A 25474-nucleotide genomic window follows, 5' to 3' on the forward strand; every position below is an offset into this window, starting at 1 on the left:
CACTTTCCAGTGTCAGTATTTTAACGTGATGCCTGATTGAAGACAACTTTTTGGCATTTAGCTAATTTCTATTGGAATATATTTAACTTGTATAAGACTCATAGCTAAGTGATTTAAGAAGTTATTTCTCCCTTTGGCTGTCTCTGCCTGCAGCAGCTCAGTCTTGTGGTAACTTCATACAGATGCCTCTGTGCTCTGTCATTGGCTTAGAGGGAGGATGGGCCTAGCGCGGGGCACGTCCCACGTCAGCTAGACAAAATATAACCGTACACCGGCTTATGTCCACAAAGCGTAGTGTCCATAAAGCTAGACAGGCGGCTCCTACCTCCCAAATCAGCAGCAGCAGCAGCAGCAGCAAGCAAACTACATCGTGGAAGAAGTTTTACACCCATGAAGCTGTGAATTAAAGCGGCCGAAGCTCCTAAAAAAAACGACGCAGGAGGCAGAGAAAGATAGAAAGACTGGGAGAGAAAGAGAATCACATCAGACATCCAAGTGAGGCTGCCAGGCTTTTACGCGGAAAGCCACTTTACAGCGACTTTTCTAAGAAGAAACTAAAACATCTCCACAGAAGTTTTCAAGTCATTTCTACGGAGCAAAAAACTCTTGAAGATGACTCGCGTCTGAACCAGAGCACCGAGGAGGTTCTTCCATCGTCCTTTCAGCTTTAAATACGCAGACAAAGAAAGAGCTTCGATATTTAGCCTTGACAGCGCAGCCATGGCCTCGGGAAAGGTAATTATGACTCATTTCACTGCCTTTTAAAAGAAAAGCTGTCAAACCTGTGTCGGGTGTTTTGCTGTGACTGTGTGTGTGTATGTGTCCACAAAACCAACGAGTTCAGCGGGTTCACTTTAAAGCCATGAGGCGCTTCCACATGTGGCAGGAGACGCAGAAGGGAGGCTCCACCAAGCAATGATGCAGCTGATGTTTATCGTACTTAATGCGTCGTTATAATTTAATAAACAACTAGTAGCGTTTCTGACACTCCGCTGCCACTTTATATAGTTTTAAGTGACTTTATTGTACTTTTTTAAGGCGCCAGTTTTACTCCCTTTGGGTTAGAACGGGGCCATGTGGACAAAAATCATATATTACAATGTTTTTTCTCCAAATAGCTCAATATCGATATTACGATAATATAGTTGGGGTGATTATCGGTGCTTTCTCAAAAATGCTTACACAAGTAGATGATACATAATAATCAGTAGTGTGGATGTAGTAACTAAATGGGTAAATCCATCTAATAGAAAAAGCTAGAAAAGGATGGTAAGTTCAGAAAATCTCATCAATTGACTGTAATTCAACCATTAAAACCAGCAAAAGACAACACTTAAGCCATATCACGATATTACAATATTTCAAATTTGAGAGGATATATAGTTTCATGTCACAATATCAATTTAATATCGATATTGCACAGCTGTACATTGTATTTTAGTATTCCAGTGTTTGCACTTACATAATATTACATGCATTATATAATATATTTTAACTCATTGTGTAGTTTTCTTGACATCATATTAAGCGGTGCTGTGGTTCGTGTGAGTTTGGGGGGGTATGATGCAATATTGTATCACTATAGACTGTTGTTCAAGGCTTTGTGAGTAAAGTTTGTCTTGAGCTATTCATACCCGTGAGTGTTTTATAACTGTGCCTTAGGCTAACACCAGTGGTAGATGAAGTGTTCAGACTTGTGTTAAAGTAGCAGTGCAACAACTCCTTTACAAATAATGCATTCAAAACTTTACTGATGTTGAAGTATCAGCGAAGCGTACCCGGGGTATCAAAGGGGAAACTATGCAGCAGGATGATCCCTGTTATTGTTGTATTATCATGTTATATTATTCTTCATTAACATGTACAAGGCATTTTAATGTAGCTGGCCAGTTTTGACAGACAAAACAAGACATTTGGAAACATCGTCATAGACTAAGAGAACTTGTGAGAGTTACTAGTCACCATTTTTACTGACATTTTATTAGACTCACTAACTGATTAATCCTAAAAATAATCTAAATGAAGGTTTGTAAATTTTCTCTAGTTCTTTAATTACACAATCATGGCTTTACTAGTGCGCCCAAACTTGATCTACTGTAGGAAATCAGTGTTTTACTGTACTGTGTCTTAGTCACAGACCGTGATGCTCATTGCTCAGAACTTAAAAGTGACTTATCTGGTGTCTGATAATGCTGTCCCTGTCTTAGTGCAGCTTGTGATCACTGTTACTTACACGGACAGAGAGAACAACGAGGCACGCACACTTAAAAAAACATCTCTCTCCATGTACTGCCTCATCAGTGTAAGACCAGTTAAACCCAGTGGAGCCGCGCGGGGCAGCCCAGTCTGACATAGTGGTCGGATAATGTTTCTTTAGCTGCTGTTGTTTCATCCCTCCACATGCGTGTTGTACTGGGCGAGTTTGTTGTGGACGTGATGGGAATGGTTCTCACTGTTCCCAGTTTCCACGGTGACACCAACACAATAGATATCCAGAGACAGTGAGAGTCCACCGAGGGAATATGCAAAAGCCAACCCTGCGGTGTCAAATCCTTGACCCTTGCCTTCCCAGGCTGTTCTCTTCGCCGCCCCCCCTCCTTCATGTTTATTTGCTTCCAGCGTTGCTCGCAGTGTTGTGTGTAGTTAAACAGTAGTTGAACGCAGGCTATTTAACATCTCGGGGTCAGGATTTTACTCACCTGGCCTGTTAATGGCGTTACCTAGTTGTGTGTCCAGATGAAGTCAAGTACGCGGAAACTGCAGCAAGTGATGCCAGTTCACAGGTAGAGGAAGTTGCTAAACTAGTTCCAGTAAATTCACTAAGATTCAAACAAGTGCCTATGCTTTGCTTTATTGGCATTGTTTGTATTAAAACCTGCCCGAGCAGCTAATGCTTTGGTAAAGGTGTGGTCAGGTGTGTTGTTGATCTCACGGAACAGACTCAGTCCAGGTCGATGGTCTGTGTAGTTGTTTCAGCTACAAAGCACTGATTCACAGATATTAATGGAATTTTTCTTCTTAATTTTCACTCACGTTTCAATTAATTTCTTTCAGTGCTACTTTAGCCTCATTACAGTGAAGTTATTTACCCTGATTGCACCGCTTATGCACCATAACATGACATTAATGACGACTAACTTCACATTCCTAGCCGTCTTGAAGAGCTTAATTCTGAACAACGGCTTTGTTTTTGTGCTGAAAACTCGCCCCAGTCCTCTTAGTTTTCTCGACAAAGAATATAAATGGTAATTGGGGTCAACCATACAGTTGACCTGGTGTGTTTAGAATGAAACAGCCTCCAAATTTGTGCTTCCTGACAGAGTTGACAGCCCAGGTATTTTGATGAGTGTAGAGTCCAGAGCCAACGGCCAGCCTCACATTGTACAGATTTAATTGCACAGGCTTAATTCCTCTCCGTCCACTGCCATTCAGCCGTCTGCCAACTCCTGCTCTCCTTAAGACAGTCCTCTAGATTTACTTTCATCTGCATGACTAGCTCCCTTCAGTATATCTTACAGTGTGACTGTCAGCTATGCTCTAATGAGGCATAATGAGGTTTTGCTGCAAAAGTGGGGATTAAGAGATCTAGCAGGATTTTAATTAAAATGAACAAGCAAGAGTGCATGTTTTAATTCACTTTCTTAGCAAGCTGGATGGCTTGGTGCATACTGTACTGATCCCCAATTCTGATCGTTCTTCACATGGAGGAGATGGTTCATGCAGGGACAGCGAGTACCCTCATGAACCACCGGTTGCCAGATTTCATAAATCAGAGCTGACAAGGGGTACAACGCCTGTGCTTGACCTTTAAGCCTTTGGTCTCACCTCTGACTTTTACACGTACGTTTCTTTTTATTGATGACACTGCAAAATCTGTTAGAAAATAGTTTGACAGGTTATTAAGACTGCTGGGGATTTGTTACATGTGGAATCAGAACAGCTGTTACCATGCAAACTACTTTATATATTCAGTATTATTATTAGTAGTAGTTTTACCCTTTGAAGGGCGGGTCCATTATTTTTTTGAGTTTCTGAGTTGTTCATATCATTCTGTGGCTTTTCCAGTAGCGTTCCATGTGTTTCCAAGTGTTTTAGTGCCATAATACAGTTTTCCCAAGCCCTTCTTATAAACTTTTTCCTACGTGATCTGACCAAGGTTTCTGCATCATGATATAAACCAATATAAGTCCCTTAGCCTGCTTAGCGAGTAGCCACAGAGATGGACTGAGCACTCACTGTTGCTGCCGCTCAAAGTTTAAAAAATAAACTCTGAGCTCTCCTACTGTCAGTAAACGGAGCCAGATCAGAGCAGAATCAGGTGTCGTTCACGCTGTTTATCTGTCCCCAAAGCTGTGCTCCCGGCTCTCTCCTCCAGAGCCCACAGCGTTTAGTCACTCCTGCTCAATCCGATGCATTTCTAAACCTCTCACACACTGACTCAGACGTAGTGAGCAAGTACTGCATGTTAGGAAGACACTGTTAGCAAGCTGCTTCTGTGTGTGTGTGTGTGTGTGTGTGTGTGTCTCTGTGTGGGGCTACAAACAGAGATGGAGTCATCCCTTAATCTCATAATTATGACGTTATTAGACACTTTACCTCCAACTTCTTGTGTCTGCTATGACAACTGTCTATATTGTACTTTCCCTCCCTTTAAAAGTGCTGCTTATTGATAATGAAAACCTTGTTTATTTTGTCTCTTTTGTCTGAAATCACTCACCACAGCCCTTGTATTTGTATTCGCAACTCTACCGTTCTAAAGAAAGAGCACAACTGAACATTTTCTTTTTATCTGATCTGAACTGCAGTGAGCTGGAATGTCACTGGCCCTGGTGGATCAGGAATTAAACACTTCCCAGTTTTGTTCACTAATGTTGTATTCAGCACATACAGGTAAACATTATGCATCTTAAGGCCACTAGGGAAAGCTTCTGGTCAAACATGCAAAAGATAAGCTGTGTTTTTATTGCTCCACATTGTTTGAATAAGTTTGAATGATGACCAGGAGTTCCAAGAAACATTTAATTACAGGGCTCGTATTAAATTCACCTTAGTACACCAAACATGTTTTCGTTGGTAAAGCTGCTTATCTCTTCTACATTATTCATTTGGTTTTTTTCACAGTTACTGTCCAGATCGTGTTTACATCCCCTCAGAAGAAGGCTCAGGCTGCACATTCATTTTTCATACAGGATGTAATTTACCAGAATTATGAAATTTGAGGTAGATATTCTGTTACAGAAACACAAAGCCTTTGTTCTGCTTTGCAGTTTCTGCTCATTTCACTTTTTAAAGTTCATCTTATTTAAAGTGCACATCACCCAACTGAAGTCAGTAGTTATCCAAGTAAAAATGTCCTATTAACAACAGAGTGATCACAGGAAAATCTGAAAAATGTTTGAATTAAAAAGACATTTAAAAAAATACTACATTTAGGCATAGAACAAATCAAGCATGAATTAACTTCAATATCTGGTATTGAACTTTAATGAGAGTCCAACAGTATGAATTATGCTAATGAAGCGAATTACATCCATTTCTGCAGCAAAAACATTAAAACAAACATTCAAGATGAAGTTGGAAGTTTTCCCCACAGCTCAGGTAACGATGAGGAGGTATTCGAGCTGAATTAGAGCAGAGAGGGAGGGTGGTGAGGACGGGGCACATATTGGATTCTCCACAGCTGTGTAAGCTGAAGCTGAAGAGGTGACGTCGTGTGGAGGACGTGATGCTGGCTGCGTAGGCCATGCCCGAGAATCTGACACACGGTGGTTAGGGAGGAAGTGAACAGGGCTGAATTACAGTCTGCTGCTCTCTTTTTTTTAACTATTAACCACTGGCTGGCCTAATTAAGAGCAAACCATCTGCAGGATGACTCACAAACCTTATCATGTTATACAAATTTTAAAAAACACACACTGGATTGGCAGGGTTGATCAAAGGAAGAGAATCATTAAAGTGATGTAAAGATAAGCAGTCTGTGGGTGTATTGTCTGTTATTACTCCTTATTTGTCATTTGGAAGCTACACCTTCCCAAGGGCTTAAAAGTGAGTTGCTTCATTGTTTAGTGTTGAAGTTAGGAGTCACCTGAGGATATTTACCTAAATATTCTCCCATTGTCAGCTGCTATGTTTTACTTTGGGGATGAAGAGACACAACTGTGGAGTAATCCAGCATCACACATTTATCACCCACATTTTAGGAAGCAACTGATAGTAAATGTATGAAATGATCTAGTGCAGCTACAGACTACTGCAGAACACCTAGAAACTATTCTCTGTCTTGTTGATGATCTTGTAGGTTGTTTTCACTTTTACTTCAAAGTGCTGTTTGCAGCAGCCATGGTTTTCCTGTTGACATTCTTTGTTGTGGCCAAACCTGCATTTCTCTAGAAAGAAAAGCTTCATTACAACATCCTCGTGTTTTAAAAGATTAACGTCACTCCGCTGTGTCAGCTGACTTTGCATGTCAACGCTTAAGATAGTTTCCTGATGAGGCGGTGTTTGCAGAAGCATAAGTAGATGTGGTTTACTGAAAAAATGAGTCACATTTATTGACTGTACTTTTAGCAAGAGAGAAGGATCATGTTTATTGAATTTCACACTTTAAAGAAGTTTTTAAATGTTGAATGGGGCTTAGCTTATCACAAATATTGAAAAGATGGTTTACATCCTAATATGGACATATGATCTCTACTAATTCACTTCCTTATTACACCTCTTCATCAGTAATCAAACAAAGGTTCCTGGAAAAGGAATAGCATGGTAGAGTGTGAGTCAGTTTGTAAATATTTGTATTTGCATTTGCATTTGCATTTGTTTGTAAATATATTCATTCTCTCTGTGTCAAATTAATGTGTTCATTATCAGTTCTGGTTGCTGTTGTCACTATTTACTCAATAATAGTAGTGAGTCAGTGGTGCTGAGCAACCACACCTAATATCAACAGTGTTAAATTTGCTCCCCTGCAGTGACTTGACAGAAATGTCTTTGCCAGCCAGCATCACATGGTTTATGTTTCACATGCAAAGAGGTCAGATTTGCATGCTGGTTTATCAGAAATCACAAATATTTAAATAAAGTTAGAGTCATGCGAGGAGAGAAGAGAGAGGTCATAACCCTTGACGCACCAGGTGCTGAAGCAAGATGTCAAATGCTTAAATAATCTGATGTCGTGTTAAAAGATGCTTTTTTAAACCTCAAGGCTACAAAATGTGATGTATTTAGTCAGGAAAATACACTGACAGCACCACTGTTTGGGAAATTAGCACCAATTTCCCACCAAATCCTGCTTGGGTTTATCTGTTGGAACCACATTTGGCCAGGCCCAGCCAGAGTTTAATTTTTCTTTTTTACATTTTCAATTAGAAGATAAAATAGTGAGCAAATCAATGAGACCCATACAGGCTGGATTCTTTTTAGTTGTCATTTATGATATTAATTAGTTTTATTTGTGGCCTAAAATGGTTGTGAAAAGATGTGAATCACTGTAAACCACTTCACAACCACAATTCTTCTGATAATAAAAAATGCTGTTATTTTTTTACTCTTTTTGTACATTAAATGCCAGAAAAGTACCTCTTGGTTGAACTTTTTCCGGACATTTGTGTTTTCTATATTCGTTGTGTATATTGATTGTTTTAGGATAATGAATCCCTATTTATATAATCAGATTTAAAGTTACACGTGTAGATTAGCATGGCGGCGTGACGCCAAGCTGTTACGAAAGCCTAGCTAAACCATCATGTATAAGTAAATAAATACAAAAACTCCATTTAGAAATGTAAACACGACTGAAAGCTGCTGTGACATGGCGATCACCAAAGGTAGACCTTACACACACACAGAAGTGGGAATGGCTTCAAGTGTGATCATAAAATAGTTTTTTTGGGTGTGACTTCATTGTTTCCCCAATGAGGAAGTCATGCATTGTGCTCCTGCCTCTGGTTTCTGTGTACAAGGAACATTCATCTCATCACCTTTCTTGTTTTGGCATTCAAAAGAGGATCAGGGCAGGGTTTGGCATCTGTGAGATGACAGTAGAGCAAATATTAACAGCAGGACATTTAGATTTCCTCTATGTATGAAAGTCTATTTAACAACACTGTGATTACTATGTTGGACTGAAACTCCTCAACAGTAAACAGTTTGTATGCACTGAGGCCACGTTGAAGGAGGTCTGCTGGTATGTAGGTTAAAGGTAAAGATGTCAAAATGGTGTGTTTGAATTCACTGGGACACACTCTGCCGTCCCCACTTTGACAGCAGCTGGATTTTAACATCCTCATTTAAGGGAGTATTGGGAAAGATTTTTTCCCCCAGAGATAGCGAGACTCAAAACAGACTCTGTTGACGATGGCTTTTCCCAGAGAGACAGGATTTCTTTGTCGAGAAAAATAAATAAATAAAAAGCAGCTGGTAGTTCATTGAAACCTTCTGTTGTTTCTTGTTCGTTTGCAGTTAGTGACAGAATGACATCAGCTCTGGTTGGTCTCTTCATTGGTGACGCGGCTCCTTTAAGAGCCCTGCCCACTATGCTGAAAAATGCAAGTGTGTGTGCGTGTGTTTATATACTGTGTCTTAAGGGTCCTGTCATGGACTTGCTGACCCTCCTAACAAGAGTCTCTTATTGGATGAAAAGTGTAGGCGGGTCTAAAGTATCCAGGCCCATTTTTTTCGACTGAACACGCTGTTTCCAGAAACACACACAGAAGTCATCTAGCTCGCCTCATTTTTCATGCAAGGGAGGAATTCTGGCCCTCATAAAAAAAAAGAAAAGAGAAAAAAAAGAAAAACCTGTGAGACTCGTGTTACCCGGACTACCTCTGTCACCAAAAGTTAAAAAAAAACTTAAAAGAAGCCGGCAGCACTTTTCAATATTACAAAGGAGCATGTACAATCCTCTCAAATAGTTTCTGGTCTGTCCTTTTAATGAAACCCCGTGGGGTCGGTCTCTGATGGTTATCTTCTTCTTTGGAAACTTAAATGAGAATTCCTAGGAATCAGCCTCAAGGTTTTAGTCAGAGTTATCCTCCCAATGATGAAAAAAATAAATACTTAAAGCGGCTATATCCCGTATTTTTAATTTTTTTTTTTACAAATCCCATGGCTGCTTGTGTGTGACAGAGGTCACTCATAGCGATGAACCTCTCAGCTCAATGGAGAGTTGTATTGTCTTTTAATTACTGTTTTGGTTTCTATCCCACAGTTTTTTTTTGAGTGTCATGGCTCTCATCACCATCATTTCCAGCAACAAGCAGGTGTTAAAAGTTTTTTTAAAAAAGAGTCCTGATAAAGCCACTCTCAGTATACCTGACCAGCACCAAACAGCAGTCAGAGTTGGCAAGTAGCTGCTGAACATAGCAGAGTGTTTAGTAACTGCAGAGCTGAAGCAATACTTCACTCGAAGTGATTAAAAACAGAGCCAAAAGGAGAGTGAATATTTGACTTATACTCAACAGGTGGCCAGAAAATAATAATAAGTCTTTTATATTTGGTGGATGTGTAAATAATGTTTTCTGATTGCCACATCATCCTAAATATCATGTCAGTGTTATGTTTACATCTTGTTTTTGCTGTCCTCAAGTGGACAAAAAGCCGTTAATTCAGGTTTAAAGAAATGCTACGTGTTATATTTATATTAAGTGGTGCCAAGTTTGTAAAAGTGCAAGTTCACATTGACTCCAGTGTAACTCACAACAAGCAGATTGAACATTATCTTGCTCAGGGACACATCACCAGGAGGCTGTAGATGTTTTTGTTAATGCATTGATTTAATGTCTTGGTGGTTTTAGAGGACTTCAAGTAGTCATGGTTTGTGTCTGTTCTCACTCAGGGCTGCAGGTAAAATTAAAAAAGCAACTGAAAAGATGCTGGCTTGATCCTTAGAAAATGTTTTATATTTCTGCCGGTTTTCTCTTTATAAGGTACAGTCTGATGCAGGATAAAAATCACCCTCTAGAAGGTCACCTCTGTTGTTGCCATAACATCACCAACCTATCTGATGTGAATCACTGCGGTAGAAGGATTGGTATGAATCACAAGACTTAAAAAAAAACATTCACCATCCAAACGTTGACTGATGGTGAGATACAGATGGAAAAAGTTAGCAAGATAATGTAAGACTACGTGCAATACGTTCAACAACAACTTGCATCTGTGGTAGTGTGTCTGTCTTTTGTTTTCATCCACACTGAGACTAAAAAGTAATAGTACATTTGGATGGATGACAACAAAAAGGTAAATTATGTCTCGAAGCTGTGGTTTCCCTGTCTGAGAGGAGGAAACAGACAGCGACATACTCTGATCTGCTTTATTAACTTCATGGTATGAGGAAAATCTTTTCTAATCTGCTTGGCTCTACTGAGATCACCCCTGTAATAACAGGAATGGGGAACACAGACAAAAACATTCTTAAACCTGGGGTCAATCTGGACCTGCTCCAGGAAGCATGTTTACTCAGTTATCCCGATAACTCAGCTGTGTAAAACTCGGATGCTCCTCAGACTGGGATGCCAGAGGACACAACATCAGTAAAGTTACGTGGATAACTCATTAAACCTGCTTCATGGAGCAAGTGTCTGATTGCTTCATTTTTTGAAGATAATCTCTCCATCTCTTCTCTGCTCCTCTTGAGAATATCCCTCTAGGTGTCATGAGACATCTTTTACAGTATATGAAGTCCAATTTCACCGTATTGCGTAACGTGGCCCGATACCAAACATCTCCAGGATAATTTAGGGCATTTCTTACAGAGCATCCATTATACTGGTTATGAGCCGGCAGTGATGATAAAATTAGATGCTCCTCAACCTGAACATTTTGTTAAAGAGGATGTACACATTCACATTTCTAGGACTATATTTATATTCTGGGGCTCTACTGGAATATCTTTGCATTATTTACAGTTTTAAAAAACCCTTATTTGTCTTGTACTGGTCATTTAAGCAGTCCCTCAGTTCAGCCTCTAATGAAACAGATTGTTTAGCTCCTGAGCTCCAAAATGTTAGTAGACAATGTGAACAGCTTCAGCATTGGTGGAAACATAAATAATCTGATATCAGTTTGATGGGAAAATAATGCTAACTTTCCAAATGGAGTATTCAAAGCTGGCTGAATCCTGACTTGTGACTTTCATGGAGCATTTTTACAGATGTTCACCTCAAGTTTTAGAACTTTGACCATGTTTAATATAAACATCAGATATCATAACAGCATTTACATGACAGAAAATCTCAAAAAGTGTGTTATGTTTGCAAGAAACAAAGTCAGCAGGAAAGTACATGCTTTATTCCAAAAACATTTGGTATCTGTTTGGTTTCATTTCTATTTTGTAAACTGATCTTCATGTGAATTTGTTGACAAAAAAACTTATTGTCCAACTGGAAAGATGATACTTGTTTTCATGCATCCTAGCTCTTCTGGATTCATTCGTCCACTTGCTGTAGTGGTGTAAAGAACTTGCCAAACTGGTCCTGCTCCTCACTGACAACACTTCCTCCTCTTCTCTGTCTCTGTCTCTCTCTCTCTCTCTCTCTCTCTCTCTCTCTCTCTCTCTCTCCTCCCTGCAGGAAATAACGTTCCCGTTGATGATGTGTGTTGGAGCAGCTGTGATCGGCTCTCTGCAGTTTGGCTACAACACAGGTGTCATCAATGCCCCTCAAAAGGTAAGATATCTGTCTGTGTGTGAACTACATGTTCAGATGGTTTACTCAAGCAAGCAAGACCCTATAAATCTGCAGTCTATTTATCATTTGTGCAATAGATCAAAATCTCAGCCATGCTGGTTCCAGTGCTCGCTGTTGAATCCCTTATGGGACTGGAGAACAGGACAGAGAGTAGAAGGGGTGGGTTAAAGGGTGAGATAATAATAGCTGCATTCAGGCCTATCAAATCCAAGGACATCTCTCTTAACAGACTGCAAGTGAAATCCTGTTTAAAAGAGTGTGTGCATGCCCAAAAATGGACCTCCTCTGACAGGCAGCAGGCTGGGAAAAACACACAGAAGGAATTTTGGAGGAAATGAAAAGGTAGACAGCCACCTATCCCCATAACAATTTAAGGTAGAACAAAAAAGACCCCCTCTGAAGTAAATTTATAGTAAGTCTTATAAACAGAGAGGTACACCAAAGAAACTCATTTCCTGGGGAATACCTACATGGTATTGTGGGTTAATAACTTCTGTCTGCCCAGTTTGCGTTGGTATGAACACACCCTGTAGCTACACAGCTGTCCAGCCATAGGTCACAGGTGTGTCTCCAGACAATCTGGAGCTCTGCCTTTTATTTACCTTTGACATATGCAGTGTCCTCTGGTGTGCTACATTGGACTGTCACAGTGATCTACAGTGGCAGCTGTTTGCTCGCTGTCAGTATGGCCTGATTTTCATCTGAACTGTTAGCCCACTATCATCACTCTGTCAAAGTTATCTTGGACTTTGATGTGAAGGATCCTTTGTAACTGACAGCGGCTTTCATCGCTTGTCTCTGAAAACTGGCCAAAGGTCGAGTTCATCCCCTCATTTCTTGAAAGTAAAAGAAAAATTGAAATAGACAGAAGAGAGAGTTGGTGACAATATTTTCAGTTCTTCTTGAGTGAATAAAGGATGTGGACAGCAATTGTTACTGAGAGAAATTCAGATGTTGCGAAACTTAGGCGAAAACTGCACAATAGTCATGGATTGTGCCATCACAGTAGTAATGTTACTCAATGGTAATAAAGCCTTTTATTAAGTTTTATAAATTAGTCATGCATGCATTCAGTCTAGTGCTGCAAGAAATAGTTTTCACTTCAAATTCAATAAATTCAACATCAAGAAAAAGATACTCAGCTAACAACTATATAAAACAGACAAACCATCACATTACAGAAGCTGGGAATGTTTGGTATTTAAAGTGTAATCAGGACCTTCTCATATTTCATAACTATTAATCCCATATGTTGCCTCTACAACACTTCAGTTGTTAGTGTAGCAAAGATCTGCCTCCACCGTGAAAACAGCACGTGCTCGGCTTCACGGAGCTCAGCAGAGTGTCCTGTGAGTGGCTGAGTGAGGGGCTGCAGATTGAGAGGGAGGCGGTGAATATGTAGTTTGTCAAACACTAGGCCAGTGTGAACATGCCCCTTTTGGCTCTTTATACCCCTCCTAATAGCCTGGTGAGGTCCCCCTCTCTCTCTCTCTCTCTCACAAACACATGCACACAGGTCAAGCAGGTTCGCGTGCAAACAGAGAAAGCTCTTACTCAACATAGGCTCTAATAATCCTTTATTGCTAATGAGCACTTAAGAGGCCATAGTTTTACAAATAAAACATTCATACAGCAACAACACTGAAGATTATCACCAGAACCTCTCTCCCCTCTGTGCTCCAGTGTGTGATAAAGGCTGCAGTGATGCTGGTAACTCAAGCCTTGCACTGTGCAAGAGCGTCTCTGATTAGAGACGCTCATTCAAGGGCCTTGATCCTACTTAATGTCCCTCCCCCTGCTCGCATGTCTGCATGCGCCACACTGCAAAAATATCCTTATTTGGAAAGTAATTTAATCAAAGGGGGTCATCTTTGTTTAGATTTTAGTATTTGCATTATGGAAACAACATTGGTGGTTAGGGCTTTTTCTACTTTTCTGAAACCACTTTTTTCTGTTGATGAAGTTTGTTTTTTTGTAGGTTTTCTTTTCTTTAGCTTCAAGTTGAAATTGTTAACTACTAAAGTCCTCTTCCTGGAGCAGTGCACATATAAAATACTGTCCACCACTTCCTGTGTCCTAGGTTATTTTTGGACCTATTTCAATCCAAGAAGGGTTTTAGTTCATCATTTTCAATATTTTAACATTTCTGCCACTTGTTCAAAGATGATTAAGTGTTGCCCAACTAAACAAATAATCCTCACATGGAAATTTCAAAGTTCCCCTTTAAACTTCAGTTAATACAGCACAACAAGTTATGTTACCATAAAAGCATTTTTATCATTACTTAACGTAGCAGATTTTCATTTTGACAAAGCATATTTATACTTTAGTAGGATTCCAAACATTTAGTATAACATCCGTAAAGTGAATTACCATATCACCTGGACAACCTGGCCACCAGCCAGCTCAAACAACATACGCTGACAGCCTGACAGCATGAATAGACAGGCAGCTTATTTCACGGTGTGGTTAGAGCCAGCTGGTGGACTTGGACTGAACAGTAAGACTGACATTAAGAGAGTGTGTGTGTGGGGGGTGGGGGTGGGGGGGTCAAATTAGGGGCAGAAAATAATTATGTAACGTAACAAGACGTTCAGATCTCCGTTTACCAATCAGTGCTAATATAGGTGTCACGTGTCACAACCTGATAATTTAATCTGTGTCCGGGCTTTTATAACCTCTATAGAGTGCAATATTGATTCAATGTGGCTGTTTTTGGCACTAATCAACAGAAAAATCAACCAGATAGGTGTGTATTATTCTACAAACAATTGAAACCCCTTTTACCACACAAAGATGATCTCCATTCAACTCCAAAAATTAATTGATAATGAAAATTAGTTGCAGCTTTACCCCAATTAACTATTTATGGGACTTCTGAAACCAAGTGTCATGGTGTGTCCTATTAATACTTATATGAACATTTATATTATATATATTTGTCATTATTTCAATCATTCTGAAGAGATCTGTTTGCACTCTTACCTCTTTTTCTGCTGATCGGTTTAAATTTAATTTAATTTCAATTTTTATTCAATAAAACATGAAAAGGGTTGCGGTGACTACTCTTTATACACACTCTGTATTCATGTGGTTTTCTTCAACAGCACTTCTTGTAAACATGCACACTCAGAGTGAGACTAGTGAGAGTTCTTCTAAATAAAGCAGGTTTTTTATGGGTAGATGTGATGTGATGAAGGTCAGGGCTACAGTACAGTATATGATGACAAACTTCACTATCACTGCGCAAGGTCTTGTGAGGGTAAGTTGATAGCGGTTATGACCTGAGTGCTGTGTTCCTAGTGTCAAAGTGTCACTCTATATGTATCCCTGCACCATAGGAAAGCCCTTGACAACACGATAGCCTTAGTATTCATAACTGTCTGATAAGGACACTGCTGAACAAGAACTTCAAATTTATTACAACTGCCATCGCCAAGCTCTAGTATATTACAAGTCTTGATACTAGAGAAAAGAAAACAGATACGGGGGATCTTACAGTATCACGGAGGCGCATGAGTTAACATTTGGTAATGACAGAGGTAGTGGTAGATGTATCGGTGAAGCCACAGAGTTGAGGAAGTTTGCATACAGGGGTGGTGACCTTTCTGAATCATATGAGAAGTGTCAGTGTGACATAAACAGACGCAGGCAGCTCTACTTCAACCGTCACTAGTCAGTCTGGGTGTGTTTGTCAACACAGTCGTCTGTGACAGAGTGGAGGAGGGGAACAGAAACTTGAAGCCTGGCTGATAAACTTCCTGGTTACCAGGAAATAGTGCGAATCATAAAGTGCTGCCATCTGCTGACCACATAGAAAAAGCTCATTGAAAACTATGAATAAGAGAAACCTAAAGCACATCATCCGACTCTGAAGAGATTATACAAAAGTAATGATGACATTAGAAGATTAATCTTGTGCTTCTATAAAAAAACAAAAAGCCCCCCAAAACATTAAACTTTTGTCTTTTTTGCTTGTGGCAGATCATTGAGAACTTCATCAATGAGACATGGTTTGAGCGCTACCAGGAGCCCATCACCAAAAGCTCCCTCACAGCTATCTGGTCCATCTCCGTCTCTATCTTCTCTGTCGGTGGCATCTTTGGCTCCTTCTCCGTCGGACTGTTTGTCAACCGCTTTGGAAGGTAAAAAAAATAATCCTTGATGGCATTAAACTCACACATGCCTTGGGCCTTTTCTAAAAGAAACAGACTGTGGTGGATAGATTTTCTCTATTTGAGGCGTAAAAATTAAAGATGAGAGCTGTGATTGTTACAAGCTTTTTAGTTCAAAGAGAAGCTGAACACTCCATTTTAGCTTCATATGTCCCCTCCAAATAATCAAAATAACAAATTAAACCCAGACTGGAAGGTAGTTTCAGGCACAGGGTACCAGACAGTATTATAGATGTTTCACAAAATGCTAAAAATGTGCTGTATATCATAATGAATTTTCTAGATAACGACCAGGATCAGTTGATTGCTTTATAAAGTGATTTCACATATAATTAACTTCTTTGAAAATCATCATGCCACCCCCCCCCCCTTGTTATTTCTGGTCCACATAAAAAAAAACAAAAAAAAAACACAAAACTGTCACAAGAACAAGATTTAAATAAAGGACACATCAATGTACAGTATAAGCAGTATGGAGCTGTACATGAATAGAGAAGGTTAAGGTAATTCTTGATGGTATAAACACACATTAACAGACCATTGGCTTGCAATTCTGACTAAAACTAAAAAAAACTAAAATGTGATAAATTCTGTCCTCTGCTGCCTGTAGGAGGAACTCTATGCTCATGGCCAATGTGCTGACCTTCATCGCGTCCGCTCTGATGGGCTTTTCAAAGATGGCGAACTCCTGGGAAATGTTGATCGTTGGTCGTTTCGTGGTGGGCCTCTACTCTGGCCTCTCCACAGGCTTCGTGCCCATGTATGTGGGTGAGGTTGCCCCAACTAACTTACGAGGAGCGTTGGGCACCCTCCACCAGCTGGGCATCGTCTTGGGGATCCTCATCGCGCAGGTTGGAAGATATTAGCTGAATATTACTATTATTATTATACTGTTACATCTGTTATTTTTGTGCAATCTTTAAGGTTATTTTTGCATTCACATTCGTTTTGACGTGTGTCTTGGTTTATTTTTAGGTGTTTGGATTGGAGTCAATTATGGGCACCGGTGACATGTGGCCTCTCCTCTTGGCCTTCATCTTCATCCCTGCTGTGATCCAGTGCATCCTGCTGCCCCTCTGCCCTGAGAGCCCCCGTTTTCTGCTCATCAACAAAAACGAAGAGAACAAGGCCAAGTCTGGTAGGTTCACACAAAACCAAATACAAAAGGGCTCACAGAGTCTAAAACTTGAAGTGGATGTATTCACTTAGTACTGAGTATAAAGATGAAAGAAAGATTTAAAAAGAAAGAAACAAGATAAAGAAAAATTCAGCTTAACTGAGCAAAAAAAAAGCAGGCAGCTCGACGTGTTAATCTCTGATCATCTTTTTCCCCGCACCTTTCAGTGCTGAAGAAGCTCAGAGGCACCACAGATGTGACCGCTGACATGCAGGAGATGAAGGAGGAGAGCCGGCAGATGATGAGGGAGAAGAAGGTGACCATCCCGGAGCTGTTCCGCCAGCCCCTCTACCGCCAGCCCCTTTTGATTGCCGTCATTCTGCAGCTCTCCCAGCAGCTGTCTGGCATCAACGCTGTGAGTGTCCAGGACCAAACATTATACCAATTTCCACTCTAAAAACTCTCACCTAGAATTCGAAGAAAAGACTCAGAAACCAAAGCATCACTTTTGCTGACATGCACATTGACATGTTATTTCACACTGAAGCTACATCAGAAATCAAGGAAGACATCCTCAGTGTACCTACATGTCAACTGTGTAAAAAAAAGTAAACTCTCTCATGTGAATAATCTTTGTGCTTGTGCTTGTTATTTTTAGATCTTCTACTACTCCACTCGTATCTTTGAAAAAGCCGGAGTTGAGCAGCCAGTCTATGCCACCATTGGAGCCGGTGTCGTTAACACAGCTTTCACTGTGGTATCGGTGAGTACAGTTGAAATCTTTCACATTTATAGCAGAATCATTACAGTATAGATAAATAAAGGTGGCAACAGAAGCAAGTTATGGCAATATTTGTACCCAGAAATTATAGTTAGTGTGGTAATTTCCCTACTTGCGTGTTGAATGGTCGTGTTCATCATGGTCTAATGGTTCCAGCTGTGAAATATTTTAGAGATCACTTGGCATTCAAACTGTGTGAAGTTCAAGGTTTTCTAGACAGTTTTTTGTATGGTATTTTGCTTTCTTTTTTTTCTGAGCCAGCTTAAGTTGCTGCTGCCAAAAATGTAAAAGGCAACTCGTCCCCTCTTAATGCACTAGAGTATTTTCCTTAGGATGAGCCCTCAGTGCTCAGAGTAGCAAATATAAAAGCTTTATTGAGCAGTAAAAATTGAATCACTTTGGTTTCTTATTTTCTTATTCTCACTCTTGTCTTTTTTGTGTTGTTGTCGTTTTAGCTCTTTGTCGTGGAGCGTGCAGGTCGCAGGTCTCTGCACATGCTGGGGCTGTTGGGAATGGCTGGATCTGCCATCCTGATGACTATTGCCTTGGCTCTGCTGGTAGATTTCTCCTCAACAAACTCACACTTTGATATTGTACTAATTCTAAAGTAATGACCACACAGAATAAATGCCAGAAAATAACCTTATTCTTGTTCTATGTTCTTATAGGAACAGCTCAAGTGGATGTCATATTTGAGCATCGTGGCCATTTTTTCCTTCGTTGCATTCTTTGAGATTGGACCCGGTCCCATCCCCTGGTTCATCGTGGCGGAGTTGTTTTCGCAGGGACCCAGGCCTTCAGCCATGGCTGTCGCTGGTTTCTGCAACTGGACTGCCAACTTCATAGTGGGAATGGCCTTCCAGTATATAGAGGTCAGTTGAAGAATACACTGGATCTAGTCTTTGTAAAAAAAAATGTAGTACAAGAAGCCACCTCATTTTAGCCTCCATTTGAGACCAATCAAATTATCCGATCGCTTTGCCTTTCATTTCATTAAATGGCCTTGATGAGTTATGATTAATATAAATAATAATTAATTACAATATATAATATAGTTACAATCGGGAAGTAATATTTAGAAATAAAAAGAGTGAATGATAATGATTGAATGTGTTGTACACACAATTGATTCATTACACTAATCAGCCTGATGGTTACATTATAATGTGCAACTCTACAGTTGGGTTGATAATCTTTAATCCTAAAATAAAATGTGTTTTTTCCCTTCAGATTTCTTGTACTAACACAAATCACACACATTGGCTTTAATTTCAGTTATGACAAATTTCCACTATATATGATTTTAAAATTTAAGAAACTCCTGAAAACTCTTTTCAAAGTTCGTTTAAAATGGCATTTCAAAACAAAAATTATGGTGATGCACAAATTTGGGATATCCCAAAGATGAAATGGGACATAATTGGTAAATGTGTGATAGGAGAGCAAATGCATCTAACTTACATGCTTACAATAGGCACACACTCCATCAACATGAAAAACCTTTAAAGAATGTAATTACACATTGTCCTAGAAAGTTGCTAAATTGAAAACAGGCACATTTTAACTCTCTGAATCACCCGGATGAAGACAACAAAGACATGCAAGTACGAAGAGATGCTTAGTTCATTAATGCCACTTAAAAGTTCAAGCTACCAAATTTAATAAAATATTTGTTAATACTTGAAAGTCATCACATTTGATTTAGCTCTTAATAGTATCTATGAAATCTACATTTCTAGAGGTATTCATATTACATCCTCACTGTCACAAGATGAAAGGCTGAAATCTGCCAGGACGTCACTAGATAAATTGTTTTTCTGTCTTCTTGTCTCTTCACAGGAACTGTGTGGCCCCTACGTGTTTGTCATCTTCACCGTGCTGCTGCTGGTGTTCTTCGTCTTCACCTTCTTCAAGGTGCCGGAGACCAGGGGCCGGACGTTTGACGAGATCTCGGCCGGCTTCCGCCAGACAGCCGCCACCGGAGGAGAAAAGCACACGCCGGAGGAGCTGAACAGTCTGGGAGCTGACTCTCAGCTTTGAGCGACTGCATTTAACTCTCTAACAAACTCTTTCTCAGACCGAGGAGGAACGAGAAGGGTCTACTAACTAGCAGTAGACAAGATCCATTGGTAGAGTAATTTTCGCACTGTCACCACATTTCGGGCGTCATTACCAAACACAGAGCAGCCTTGTGTGATTCTCCAGCATGACGTCTTCTGCTGCCCTTCTCATGTCACATAAAGAAACAGAAACTTGATCAGCGCAATGTCGTTTGGTGGATGTGGAGAGGGCAGTTGAGGATAGATTGGGAAGGGTTTTTTTTTTTTTTTTTAATATTGTAAAGATATTTTAAAGAAGGAAAAATGAGTGTCTGTATCAGTCAACCAACCTTTTTTAATATCTTTTTCACTGAATATATCACTGACGTTTGCTTATGCTGTGTTCTTTGTAGCCTGTTACAATACAGTCAGTTTGTTGTTATCTGCTAAAGGAGTGCTGTAGGCTGTAGAGATCAGTGTCACTGTGCGAAATACTTGTTTTTATCGAACATACTGTAATGCTGTATCACTGTAGACTCTGGCACTGTAGATTCTGCACAGCTTGACTTTACTTCTCTCCACCAGATGGAGCTCTACCCTTAAAAAAGGTCGGCACTGACAAGGAATAAGTTGTGCTTGTACCTTTTCCAAGAACGTTAATGAATACAACAAACTGTGATATGCTGAGGATATGAATTTCCTACATGAAATTTTAAGATGAACGGTAACCCACCTGTTACATATATTTGTTACTTATTTACTGATAGATGATATAGATATATATATTCTTCGTTTGACATCTTTTAAATTTTGTTTTTTGCCCATGAAGACAAATCAAGAAATTCATTTATGCCATTTTATGCTTTTTATTCCACCATTCCTTTTTAGCAACACATTCGTATTTGGGACTGTGCAAAGAAAGAACGATATCTGCACAGATTAGTTGCAGAGCGCTGAACTTGGCATTGAAGCTGAATAAATAAATCATTCATCCTCTTTACCATAACATGAGATAAGTGAACACTCACAATCAGCAGCCACAAAACCAAAGTCTGTCTCACAAAACCCGGACAGTTGTGAGTTATAAGTGCCTGCCTAAAACAATCAAGCTTCCTCCGCCTCCCTTTCAGCCTTATCACTTTGGAGGAGTTTCAGGTCAGACCGGTCTGATCCAGACTGTCAGTGGAGGAATCTTTACTTATGTATTTCTGAGTCGAGATTGCCTGTGGAGTTTTTTTTTAACAGTCTAGTGAATTGGCTGTCTGGATCTTTTCACACAAAAATGGGAGAATGATGTTCTGCTGTGTGACAATTGCAAAGCATCTTCAGAAAAATGAAAGAAAAGAATAAAGAAATAATGGGGACCAAAAATGAAAGTCAGCCTCTGTTGAAAGTTTTCATTGTCCTGAAAGTGCCTGTCAACCCTCTTGGGTCAAACTCGCAGTGTTCTTTGCAATCTGTAAAGCCCGAAATGTCTCCTAGGAAGTGGATACTTGTTGCTATTATCCGAGACCTGTTTTGTGCAGTAATGTTTAGCTCTCTCTTTCGGTTGTGTCTACTGTATACAGTTGCTGGTCTGGCTCACTTCGCCTGGCTATACAGGTAGCTGTCTATGACTGCTGTATCACTTCAATGCTTTCTCCTCTTTAAACATGTTATTTGAGGAAAGTTATCTTTTTAGCTGCACTTTATTATTCACGGTGATATTTCTTTGTCACGGAAACATTTTGTGCTTGTTTTAGTTGTTTGTGGTGTTCATTCTTTGTTACTGAAGAGAGACTGAAGTACTGCTGATGGATTACTTGATGTTTTTGAAATGGGATTGTATCATTTGTTTATATCTGTTTCTTGGTCTTGTATAGAGCACATTTAGGTGTGTACGCAACCAGGTCAGTTGTAAGTAATGATGGTGATATTCATAGTCAAATTAAGACTTTGACCCTAATCTAACCTTGTTGTCAAAAATTCATCATTCCAAAACTGGTTGTTAATTATTGTACATAGTAGATCTTTATAGTAGAGTTTGTCATATGATGGGTGACCGCACCCATCCTGGAAAGCACTGACATCCGCTCTTTGTGCCTTTTGTGTGGCTTTCACACATCGTCACCAGCAGAAACATGTAATGGCACCAAAATAGTGCCATCACAGCAGAAAAATTAAGACGCATTTCTCCACACAGACTGATGTCTGTTGCAAATAACTGTATGTACATACTGTCGATTCACACTCCTGCTTGGGCATTTAATTACTCCTGTAGTCTCTAAAATCTCCATTTTGGCACAGGTTGGTGTCCTAAACACACAACTTGATGTAAATATGACACACACTACAGTCTCACACACTCCAAATTAAAAATGAAATCTTTTAAAATCTTTTTGATAGATAATGTAACAATTATTACTGTAGTGCTGTACATCTCATTGCATTTAGCATCCACACTTATATTCCCTTCTTGATTTGACACCTGAAAATAAGTTGTGGCCTAATAATATTTTAATAATTTTAATTCAGATTTTACATGTAAGTATTGTTGTTAATGAGATTCATCCAGTAGTATTTTCATTTTAGTGCACAGAGCGTATTTTAATATTTGTAATAATAAAAGGTCTGTGTGCATGGTGTCAGAATGTGAACCTCTGTTGTGGAAATATAAATTGCGATGGATGATGTCTTGAATGGTTCTATGGTCTTGTGTAAGTGGTTTAATGGCTGAATAAAAGAAATCCTGCATACAGATCAAGTGTGTTTGGGAGTTTTTTGTTCAATTTGTTGCTTCTGTTTAAATTAAATGTGCATTTAGCTGAGCTTTTTGTCACTTTGTGGCATCAGAAACAAGCTGTAAGCTCAATATTGACATATTATCTTATTATAAAGTTGATTTGATGAACTTTTTACACATCCAGGAGACACAGTAATGCTTGCATTCATTTGGAGTTGTGCCACCAGATGAATGTACTTCCAATATTCACTCCAGTTTTTGCTCTGTTTTGCTCTCCACCAAATCCGAGGGGAAACTTCTGAATATTTACTAACTTTCTATCAGCAGTTCAGTGTTGGGCAGGTAGCTTATAATGGGTTTTTAGAGCTTTTCTTTGAAAATTGCTGCCTTCTGCATCTGGAAATGACACTGATGAGAGCAAAATGGTAAAGTTATGGGTGGTACAACCAAAACAGTGAGCTGAAAGATATTAAATGGCTCTGTAGAAATGAGAGGAACCTTAGAGTCAAGTGAAAATTATCTCAGGTTTGTCACCACGAACAACATGTTGTCACAAAGTCATTTGTTATGGATCTGTTGTTGATGTAAAATATTATTAATAATAATAATGATAATAATAATATTAAAAATAATGATATTTGGAGCTTTAAGAACTGAGGATGGGAAAGTGTGTGTAACAAGCTAATCTCATTTCAAACAAATCTCTTTAAGTGAATGGAGCTGGCTCAGGTGTTAACAATGAAACTATGTCCCTTTACTCATGTAATAATGCGATCACACAGTGTTTGACCTGAGCTGGCTCCATTAGCTGAGGACAATCTGGATCTTCATCCTCCAGTAAACTCAGTCACACCTGCTGTCCCTGTCTGAATATCTCAGAGTAGCATCGGTATCTGTAGCATCTTTTAAATCACTTCAAGAAACAGAAAAAAAAAAACATTTTTATCAGAAAACGTTTTCCTAAATTTTAGTTATACTTAAAAATAGAAGTAGATAAAACAAAACGCCTATTGAACATCTATTTGTCATGGAAGATGTTTTCCTCCTCTGTTGCTCTTGTGGAGAGTTCTGCCTTTAGGGCGTTTTTTTAGGGGTTGTTACTGATCCATATCGAGGGTCTAAGGATACAGAGTCTCATATATTATGTTGTACAGATTGTAAAGCTCTTTGAGGGAAATGTGTGATTTCTTATTTTGGGCTGTAATACATAAATAAAAGTGACTTGACTTGATAAGACTGTGAGATGCAGTTTAAAACTCCAAAAAAGCTTGTAAGTGAGTAAATTGACCTTTGAGATCAGATGATATTGTCACAGCAATATCTGACAGGTTACCATAAAAAAGTGTATTATAGTGTTATTTAGAGGTTTCTCCAACCCTACAAACATTTACCACCGAGACAAATAAATAAATAAACCAGTGTGATTTTTTTCTCTATCTGAGTGACCAGATGTGGCTTCAAAGAAGTCTTTGAAGGTGGCAATACATGAAATATAAGATTATCCCTCAGAGATTAATTCAAAATGTCTCTCTTTTCCAAACAGTACTTACCTAAACCCTAGTCTAGGTCTTTTATTTGTGTGACAAATAAAAGACCTCACATTTTCCTTTAACCTATTACACAACAGTTATGACACTGGATGACTGGTTTAATGTACCAGCAAAGCTTTTGTAAAGCAAAAGATTTTTTAAACTACATTTCTAGAGAGAATATTGTAGGTGCATGGACCTTCTGAGAAAATGAGCTCCTGTTTACCTCCACGAATGACCTCAAGATGAATGAGATTATGGTCATCTTGTTGGAGACGTGCTTCACTTCACCCATGTCCTCCAGCTGTCTTTAAAGGGCAAGAGTCTCACCTCGCTTGTGTTGAATCTCGGCGGCAGAATCTCACACATTGAACTGATGCGCCCTTCAGAGCAGCAGCCACAAACAGCGGCCACACACCTGCAAACATTAGAGTGTCATAGTTGTCCATCATTTGTGACCTTTAAGAATTAAACTGTTTGCACAAACCCACTTTGGCAGCACATAGCAAACAAAAAAAACACATTCTGAAGTCCTGGTCTGTTCCTGTGAATTTTAAACAATTCCCAAGGTGGCCAAGAGCAATACACAGACTAATGAGATACAGGAGAGGCTCAGGCAAAGACGAGCATTTGAATATGTTTGATCATGCCATGGCACATGTGCATTTGTAGCCTCGGCAGCCAGTGAGACAGCCGGAACCTCCGGGGTGGAACAAAGCTGGGACTCCCTCAACGCCAGGACTCTGGGCATATCTCACTCCATTGTTATTACACATTTAAAACCCTCCCCCTCCTTGATGGATAGGATCAATCAGTTCAAAGGCATGTTTGCTGTTGAATATAACTGTGACGTTGCTCCATTTCCTGCTATTATTGATTTCAGCAAGCGGGTAAAGAAGGGAGAGACTGGAAATCCTCAGAGGGGAGGAGATATACACAAGGTTAGCCGACCCCTATTAAAAAGCAAATTTACGCAATTTCCACGGATTACCTCGGATTCATGCATGTGTAATTGTTGTGACCATTGGAGACTCTGTGTTTGATTGACTCCTTTCTTCCCTAATCCCAGTGCTTATGTGATATTAAACATATCCTCACTGTAAGGTTTTTGAGAGAAACGGATGTCCTGGATGCCATCCAGACTTGAATCCTTGTTGAAAATATTACTGATAATGTAAATCCAGGTATAAATTATTATAAAGTTTGAAATGAATCCTTAAACTTTGAAAGAGCTGAGCTGTTATGTAAATCAATATGAGGCAGCTGCAGAAAATATTCATATTCACATTCAGTTCATGTTGTTGTCTGTAAACGCAAATCAACGCACCACAAACAAATTGTTGATGAAGGGAAGAAAGATTTAACTGATAATGGAAATAAGACATAGATTAAATCAGTACATGAATACTAATACAGTAAGATGTATG

The 25474-nt window shown here is 39.4% G+C and overlaps 1 protein-coding gene across 1 annotated transcript; it reads left to right on the forward strand.

The window, feature by feature from the left end:
• The first annotated feature begins 305 nt into the window (after positions 1–305).
• slc2a1b (solute carrier family 2 member 1b) lies at positions 306–22535 on the forward strand. The gene is made up of 10 exons (XM_062415128.1): positions 306–735; positions 11568–11663; positions 15669–15829; positions 16470–16710; positions 16835–16997; positions 17204–17391; positions 17635–17739; positions 18213–18314; positions 18426–18629; positions 19597–22535. The coding sequence occupies exons 1-10, from the start codon at positions 721–723 to the stop codon at positions 19795–19797; spliced, it is 1476 nt and encodes a 491-aa protein (XP_062271112.1). The 5' UTR covers positions 306–720; the 3' UTR covers positions 19798–22535.
• The last annotated feature ends 2939 nt before the right edge of the window (positions 22536–25474 follow it).

This window comes from Scomber scombrus, chromosome 3, assembly GCF_963691925.1.
Source record: "Scomber scombrus chromosome 3, fScoSco1.1, whole genome shotgun sequence".
NCBI classification, from domain to species: Eukaryota; Metazoa; Chordata; class Actinopteri; order Scombriformes; family Scombridae; genus Scomber; species Scomber scombrus.